The sequence below is a fragment of the Ailuropoda melanoleuca genome, chromosome 16 (genome assembly GCF_002007445.2).
Source record: "Ailuropoda melanoleuca isolate Jingjing chromosome 16, ASM200744v2, whole genome shotgun sequence".
NCBI classification, from domain to species: domain Eukaryota; kingdom Metazoa; phylum Chordata; class Mammalia; order Carnivora; family Ursidae; genus Ailuropoda; species Ailuropoda melanoleuca.
The window spans coordinates 45,492,969-45,502,327 of record NC_048233.1 but is presented as its reverse complement, the minus strand read 5'-3'; the positions used below and the strand labels follow the sequence as shown (position 1 = coordinate 45,502,327).

The 9,359-nt window shown below is 36.1% G+C and overlaps 1 protein-coding gene across 8 annotated transcripts in view; it reads right to left on the bottom strand.

The window, feature by feature from the left end:
- USP47 (ubiquitin specific peptidase 47) overlaps positions 1-9,359 on the bottom strand; it is a 105,742-nt gene that overhangs the window by 54,386 nt on the left and 41,997 nt on the right. For 5 of the 8 annotated variants that reach the window (XM_034645733.1, XM_011232432.3, XM_034645734.1 and 2 more), the window contains 3 exons: positions 8,411-8,614; positions 4,529-4,642; positions 2,919-3,057 (listed from right to left, as the gene is read on the bottom strand). The exons of 1 other annotated variant lie outside the window; for it this stretch is intronic. In XM_034645733.1, the coding sequence (XP_034501624.1) occupies positions 2,919-3,057; positions 4,529-4,642; positions 8,411-8,614 (457 nt within the window). Of the gene's footprint in view, positions 1-2,918; positions 3,058-4,528; positions 4,643-8,410; positions 8,615-9,359 lie in introns of those variants that run through there. 2 more of the 8 variants (XM_011232435.3, XM_034645736.1) reach the window with 2 other exon arrangements.

The following is a 9,359-nucleotide window of genomic DNA, read 5'->3' as shown; positions in this document are numbered from 1 at the left end:
CTACCCACCCCCACCACCTCCTATCAACAGTGGTTGGCTACCCTGGGGTGGGGGTGGGGGTTGTTGGAAGGCAAGGGAGACAGGAAAGAAATCCCCAAACCTCTTGCATTATGGAGAAATGTGTTCCTAGAGCCCTGAGTCAAAATCATGACAGCATCTTCCAATAAAAACTGTACACAGTGCCAAGATTTACAAAAATTCAAGGAAAATGCAAATCCAACAGCCACTAACAAAATTATGTTTAAACCACAACTCCTTTGGATGCTTATAGACTATTTTAATTCAGAAAGGCAGTACCCCCAAAAAACTGGAGGAAAATGTACAGGTAGGAAAAAGGAGTGGAGCAGAGGTGTATGAAAAACAATAATTGGGAATGAAGGCTACGATTACATGGCAATTTAGAACAAAGGCCTCTAAAAACTGTGTGAAATAAATTTCAACTTAGTAATTCAATTTGAGAACTTATCCTAAGGAAATAATCAGAGATAATAATAAAGACTTATATACAAGAATGTTCATCATAACATCAGTAACAGTTTGCTTAAATATCTAAACTATACAATGAAATACTATTTTTCAGTCATTCAAAACCCTATGTTAAAATACTATTTAATAGCATTGAAAAATGCTTATCATACAGTATTAAGGAAAAAATACATAGTAAAAAATGCTCAAAACATGGGATACCCCCATTTTCTTAAAAACACACATATGGAGGAGAGATAAAACAGATATAAGCAAAATCACTGTAAGTAGTTTCCACTAGTAGTACTGTCAGTGATTTTCACTTTCTTCATTTTAAAGTATGACAAAGAGCATGTATTACATTTGCATAATCAGAAAAGAACTTTTTTTAAAGTATGAGTCAGTCTCTAGGAATTTATAGGCATTATAGAGCCATAGAGTATATAGTACAAAGCAGGAGTTCTATAAATACTCCTACATAAAGGACTGAATTGGTTGTCAGAATACAAACGGAATAGTTCAAGAATCCTGATTTGTTAAATCTGGAACTTTCTCAAAGTATTCCAACTATCTCAGAATAATGTAGGGTGCCTATTTAAAACAATATGCAATTTATCCAACCAGTATTTTGGGAAGTAATGCCTCGGAACTCACATTTTTAACAAGTATCCCCAAATGACTTTTAAAGAAATAAAAATTTGACAATCACTACTCTAGACAGACAGTGTAATGGTAAACAGCTTTATTATCCTATTATCTAAAGTAGAAGATAATTTTGCATTCTCTTTTATTCCTGGTACTTGACTGCAGAAAGTTCTATTGATATAAATGATCCTGAATACCAAACATGAATAGCTTTTACTGGTATTTCCAAAACAAACACACTGGTAAGCCTGTACAAGCAATCAGCTATGAGGAAATTATCTACAGTTTAATTACAAAATATAGTAAATAGAAGATTACAGATCACATTAGGACAAAATTTGCAATGTAATGCTATAGTTTTGTTTTTTTTTTTTTTTGGAAGATTTTATTTATGTGACAGCCAACGAGAGAGGGAACACAGCAGGGGAGTGGGAGAGGAAGAAGCAGGCTCCCAGCGGAGGAGCCCGATGTGGGTGGGACTCGATCCCCAAACGCTGGGATCATGCCCTGAGCCGAAGGCAGATGCTTAACAACTGTGCTACCCAGGCGCCCCTTGTTTTCTTTTTATACTAAATACGTGCACATAAGATTTAAAACCATCTCTACTTTGAAGTTCTAAGAGTAGAGGGTCTGCAGTTGCACCTAACAGTACCAGCTGTACAATCAAGGGTTTCTCAGAACACAGGTTCCACTTCTTTTTTTTTTTTTTTTAAAGATTTTATTTATTTATTTGATATATAGAGAGACACAGCCAGCGAGAGAGGGAACACAAGCAGGGGGAGTGGGAGAGGAAGAAGCAGGCTCACAGCAGAGGAGCCTGATGTGGGGCTCGATCCCATAAAGCCGGGATCACGCCCTGAGCCGAAGGCAGACGCTTAACCACTGTGCCACCCGGGCGCCCCAGTTTCCACTTCTTTTAACATGAATAATACTATTGAGTGCAAAGGTTTGCTGTGAGATCAAATGTTATGTAGAAGTACCCAGAATATATTTAAGCAATTAACCAATCTTACATGTAAAGGAATAAACCTTTACATAAATAAGGCAATTTCACTGCTCAATAAACTGAAAAAATTCAAACATCTAGGTTTAATATGGTTTAATAATGTTCAGAAAAAAGTTAACAGGAATATTAAAATTACATCATTAACTTCTTTTTTTTTTTTTTTTAAAGATTTTATTTATCCATTTGACAGAGATAGAGACAGCCAGCGAGAGAGGGAACACAAGCAGGGGGAGCGGGAGAGGAAGAAGCAGGCTCACAGCAGAGGAGCCTGACGTGGCTCGATCCCACAACGCCGGGATCACGCCCTGAGCCGAAGGCAGACGCTCAACCGCTGTGCCACCCAGGCGCCCCACATGATTAACTTCTAACATATGATTAGGTTCAACTAAAAGATGACACAGTAGGTCTAATAAAATAAGCCTGGCCCATCTGTTTCAAAATGGAAGTATCCCCCACAGTCTATCCTAATCCAAAAAGATATAATGGAAACATTCCTTTCCAAAGAAAGTCAACTTCAGAAAAAGAATAAATTCCAAATAGAAAATTATTAAAGAGAAAGTCTTCCTTCAAAATACAATATTCAGTATTTTTTACTTTATTACTAAATAGTGACAGTAAGACTATAGTGACAACGACTTGAGGGAAAGAAAAACAATAATGTGAACTAGTGACCCTGCTCTGGGTCTAAGTTTTCCAACCATAAAATGAGGTGATTAGGCTTGAGATCTCTCGATCACTCAGGGTCTAACGCCCTATGATTTTATGAAAATACAACTATCATAGTAATAATAATAAATCTTACCAGTTTCTGATTTATTCAAAATAGATGAATAGGAGTAGTTTTGGCTGACATAATCACTGGTAGAGCCCACAGAACCTTCTCTTGGAAGTGGACCTATAAATCGGTCATGGACACTATCATCCCCAGCACTGGAATCCTCCTAAAATGCAGCATAACCAATATTTACCGAATGGCATATGTTGCTGAAACAATGAAAAAAACCCAAAAAACCACATACTAATTGCTGAGGCAATGAAAAAAACACAAGGCATTACTATTACCACCACGACATTCAAAGGAATGTACGCCCTCACCATTTCTATAGGAAGGCTTGAAAGATGCCCAATGTAAAACACCTTGGAGAGGTGTTCATGTCTCCTTTCAGAGTTCTTACTTTTGCAATTTCCCTTAATTCTCTTCCAAATTTTGTTTATGAGAAAAGGAGAAAGTTCCACTGTGAATTCTTTGAATGAAGGGTCTGTCATTCTGCACCATCCTTGCCAAGTAGACCTGGCAGCTGGGGCACAGTGAAGTATTGGATAAAATAGATCATTTCCCATTGTCTCTAACAGGAAACTTCCTATTAATGAGGAAGATGTCAAAAAGGATTCAGGGATATAAAATTAGCATAAGCAATTAAGACCGAGCTGAAGAGTAATTACTATGCATTTTAAAACATGAATCCCCAAACCGTAGATCTAGAGTTCCCTAAATTAATACCTAATTTATATTTCAATGTCATTCAGATTAATCAAAATCTTCTCATGATACCATAAAAAAAATGATGAGATACAGCATATTCTAGTATTGCTTCGTAAGGATGCTCTGTGTTTAATTATTGTCTACTGTCCAGACAGGCATTCTAATTCACAGACTTCTACATGAAAAGCATCAAACAGAAGAACTTCCGTGAGTGAAGTTTCATTGAAGAGAAGAGTTCTGAAAAAGTCCATAAACTCTGTGAACCTTAGTTTCCTCAGCCTGTGAAACAGCAAGGTAAATCAGACCAGGTTTTCCCAATTTTTTTTAGAAATGACCCTCAAATTGGGAGTTACTGGGATTAGACGATCTCTAGGGCCACTGGACCAGAGAGGAAAGCCTACTGAAATATGAACTAAGGCAAATACTAAAAGAATAGAAATAAAGCACATAACTTGAAAAACAAGTTATTCCAGAAAGGGGGTTAGGGGTCGGAGCAAAAATGTCAGAGTAGAGAATTCTGGGGGTCTGTCCCTACCCTAAAATATAGAAAAATCTAGGCATAACTGCCAAGGACTTACAACAACTAAGCAAATGCTTAACCAAAGGCAGGCCACTGAAACACAGTAGGAGATCTTTGTGGTGTTTAACTTATCCTATATCTACTCCATCCCTACCATGGTGGTAGTCCTGAAGACGGCAACCCCTGCTTCCAGTGCAGCAGCAGACTATATATATACACACATAAGCAACAGTGCAATGGATGCCCACTGTTACCATGTTAGCACATACACTTACAACAAGCCAACATCAAATAGAAAAATAATTATATATAAATCACAAATTATATCTCTCCTCCTTCCTTTGGAATACTGCTTCCCAATAGTGACAGTACAGAAAAATTATGAATACGAGGCTTCTAAATAGTTTACCAGCAGTATTTGAGGCTGTTCACCGTCTTTATCTGTCAAATGCAGAAAGTTCTTCTTTCCTGGCTCAAAATTAGCATCAAGAAGAGACTTGTCACTGGTATGGTCCAGTGGAGCCTATGGGCATAAAATAAAATATCTGATTATGAGAAACATTAATTATAATAATAAAATAAAACAAGTAATATGTAAATCTACAATTCTTGGGCTCAAACATCATTTTTTTAAATAAAGATTCTGGTAAATTCTGTTAATCTAGACTTGGAGTTAACTCATTTACTCATGTATTAGGATGGCTAAGCCCAGTGACAGTGCATATACTGACAGTTATCCCAGATGTACACATTTCCCAACATCTAAGAAAAACTGGAAAGAAAAAAGGTAAAGAATAATGTTAAGTATTATGCAAAAAAAAATTATAAATATCTGTGTTTCTATGTTCTCTAAAATTTATTCAATATAATATCTACTGGATTTTAATGAAGACTAGCTAAAAATTAACTAATAACTGTACATGTTTTGATATATATGAATATGAGAATTTCTGATAAGCAACACACTAAGCAATCCAACCAAACTAATTATGTAATATACCAAAATGGGCACATTCAGAAAGACTCCTTAAGGAACAGCCTAGAGCCTGTATTTCAAGTCCATGGCCAGGATCCAGAGGACAAAAGTCATCACTCTTCTGCAAATTCAACATCTAAGATATGTAGTCTTTACCTAACTCTTTTATCTGGTAAGGCAATTTCATTCTGATATACTCTGGTTGGCGGAGGAGAGATGGAGCTCTGTATGCCCCAAGTCTACAGTAGGGACTTACCCACATACCAGAGTCCATTGTGGAAAAAAATCAGAGATGAAATGAACACCCCATTCTTTTGCTTTAAAACTTTGTTATACCAGAGAATGTTTAAAATGCTTCCAAGATATGAGGAATGCCTCCTTAGGGGACCTATTTTATGGAAATGCCTTTCTTAGGAACTTAAGATTATATAAAAGTATAAGTACTAACGACAAAAAAAAAAAAACCCTAACTGTAAAAGACGTTGCCACTTGCTATTTGTGTGACTTTGGGCAAGTTAACTTCATTTCGTCATGACTCAGTTTCTTTACCTACGATGTGAGGCTGTAACAGAATCTACCTCACAGAGTGGTTATTAAGGACTAAATAAGGTTATACTTGTATAGAATCTCATACCAGAACAATACTAAGCACATCGTAAGTTAAAATAAGTGTTAAGTAAATAAAATAACAAACATATGGTCTCGTTTAACTGGCTCACATCTAGAAATCCGTGAGAAAAAACGGGAGATAGAAAATCAGAAGCTGAGGGGTGGGGGTGGGGCAACTGGATGATGGACATTAAGGAGGGCACGTGATGTAATCAGCAATGGGTTTTATACAGGACTGATGAATCATTTAACTCTAATAATTTACTATATGTTAATTGAATTTAAATCAAAAAAAAAAAGAAAAAATCAGAAGTGAAGAGAAATCACATGGGAGGAAAGGTACGTTTGGGTCCTTTACATTCTGATAAGAAATCAGATAATATAGCAGGAATACATAGGTGTTTTACCTCAACAAATATATGTATCTATGTGTATGAAGTGGTGGGTAGCTAAGCGGGTTAGGTTTTCACAAAGCATACATGCAGCACTGTGCAGTAAGCTGGTGAAAAAGTATACTTACAGAAATGTACAGTAAGCAAATAAATACACAGAAGTCAAGTTCTTAAGAACAGTCATAGCTAAAGAAAGAAATAAGTAATCCTGATACAGAGCTATTTTTTTAAAAGATTTTATTTATTATTTGAGCATGAGCAGGGAGAGGGACAGAGGGAGAGGGAGAAGCAGACTCCCACTGAGCAGGGAGCCTGATGTGGGACTCGATCCCAGGACCCTGGGATCATGCCCTGATCCAGAGGCAGATGATTAACCGACTGAGCCACCCAGGCGCCCCATAACATAGATCTGTTTAAAGTTACCACATGTTAATTTAACATACATTTTTGGAGTGCCCACGGAGACTATCTATGGAGGATGCAAAATTAATACCATGAGGTCCCAGCCACCAAAATACATGCATTCTACCACATGGAAAAGACACAAATGAATTAACAACTATAATAAAAGAATGCTATGATAAGTGGCACAGCAGAAGAAAAGTACAACTGGGGGACAAAGAGATTACTTTTAAAGTGGCATGAGGAAACATCATGTAAGGTTTCTTAAAAGTAAAAGATAAATAAGACTTGGGGAGACATACATGACAGTATAGTATTATCCTTTAAAAGTTACATGGAGATTTAACAGGGAGTATTCAAAGTTTCAGATTAAATATTACTTCTCTTTGCATATTTTGTTGGACTACCAATTCTACTAATCAATTTCAGTGGGAAAAAGCTGGTTAATGTAAAGCATTAGTTCCATATTTTAAAAAGTGTAAATATATTATGGAATAGAAGACAAAATATGGATTTTAAGGGCAAATCAAGCGACATCAAACATCTGTGATTCTTCTACAGACCCAACTAAAACTCTGCCCTTCAAATATCACAGAGATAACACATTCAATTTCATTTCCCTTCAGAGGTATTTGCCTGGAAAACTTAAGAGTAGCAATTACACAGGACAGAAAAAGGTAATATAAGCAAAAACATGGAGAAAGAAAAGCATGGAAATTTGTGTCAAGAAAACAAATCAGTCCAGTATTTGGGAGTTGAGATTACAAAAGTCTTAACCATTGTACTTTGTCTACAAGCTAGCTAACCTAGGGAATATGATTTTTTATTTCTGGGCAAGGAGCACTCACTGAAGGTTTCTGAACTGCAAGGTGACCTAAGTGCTACAATTTAAGATGACTGGCAACAATTCTAACAGTAATATGCAGGGTAATTTGGACAGAGAGACAGGAAATAAAAAATAATATTTCCAATACTATTCTAAATAGTGCAGATTAGATCCAACTCAATGGAGTCCTTTGCCACTCTCCCATGCAAAAGTGATCAATGTCTTCTCTTTGCACTCAGAACAAACTTACAATATAGTATTTCAAACATATTAATGTAATTATTCGTCAATACAATTGTTTCTACAACAGGACTGTGAGATCTGACACAAAAGTCATGATACCAAGAACCTTCTTGATCAGGTGCCTACCACTGTATCTGGTACATAATCTCTAGTAACATGAGTGTATATCCTTCCTTTCCTTCTTCTTTCTATATAAATTTTTCTCTTCTTTTACAAAAAACTATAAAATACACATGATTCCATATCCTGCTTTTTTTGCTTAAAAATATAAGATGAATAGGGGCACCCGGGTGGCTCAGTTGGTTAAGCGTGTAACTCTTAATTTTGGCTCAGGTTATGATCTCAGGGTCAAGAGATCAAGTCCCATGTAGGGCTCTGGACTGAGTCTGCTTGAGATTCTGTCCCTGTCTGCCCTTCCCCCCACTCATGCACGTGCTCTCCCACTCTCTCTCTCAAATAAACAAATCTTAAAATTATATATAATTTAAATATATAATATAAACTGATACATATTATATACATATGATGAATAACATTCCATGCAGTACATGCTGGAAAATTTTCCATAGTTCACACAATATGTTAGTCCTCTCACATGAGCAAAAAACCTGATAAAATGTCCTTATACAAACTAGGATAAGCAAATGCTGAATCCGGAATGAAGGCCAAGGGATGAAGAAGGATCCAATTACTGAGGTGTATACAGGCTCTTAAATTATTTATTATAGGTTTGCTTATAATATTATAAAAGGTTCCAGGATTTAATATATTTGTTAATAACAACAATACTGACTATGATATTATTAGAGCTTAAGAGAACATGCTTTAAGTCTAAGGTTTTACCATATCAGCAGTATTGATTCCATTTCCCCACACTAAATCAAAGGTTCCATTTATGTAGCCTACTTTGTTGGCCACATCTTCAAAGAGCTTCCTGAGTGGAGTAGAAGCTGGTAAATTTAAAGTGATCCGTTCATTCACTGTCTTTGAATTAGTAGTATCCTGTATTATACATAAAACTCTAGGTTCTTCAGCAGCATTTTCTATCTGAAATTAAAACAAACATTATTTATCTTTAAAGAAAAACAAAACAGTTATAGTTAGCCACATTTTCTATGATTAAATATAAAAATATCCCACAAAATATTATTTTCCCTAGCTAGTATTACTGTTTTGTTATATCTGAAATACACTGTAATGGATATGTCAAACATAGAAAGTACCATATGTGTTTGTTTTGGAAAAACTGCAGCATATTTAAGAATCAACATTCTTGTGGGAATTTGCTTTCACCTTTTAAGACTGTACATCAATGGTCAACAAGCCATGAAGACAGTATACTGGAGTAATTTTCAAAAATAATAAAATCTGATCCTTAAAAATGTATCATTACCACACTAGCACAGTCAAATCAAGCATTTCTGGGTTTCCTGAAGAACTGTGAGGATTGTCTCAACTTGCAAATCCCTAACTAAGGGACACAGACAATCAGGTCTCCTGATCTTTATGCTACCCTACCTATAGACATGTCTAAAGGTTCCCTTTATCAGTGTTCTGGGAGCTGACAAGCTTATTTAAACTGATCAGCCAGCAGAGGCAGGTAAGGAAAAGAAAGGGAAAAAAATTTTCCAATTACCAATGTAGAAGGAAGTTAGGGTCACAAATTCTTCTTCCTCCTTTTGCATCTAGCACATAACTCAGTAATTATCAAGACAAAAAGTTTTCAAAGGGACTTTATCAGAAAGGCTCTGCCCTCCCTTTCAAGCTGTTGGACACTGCTTTTCTTTTCAAC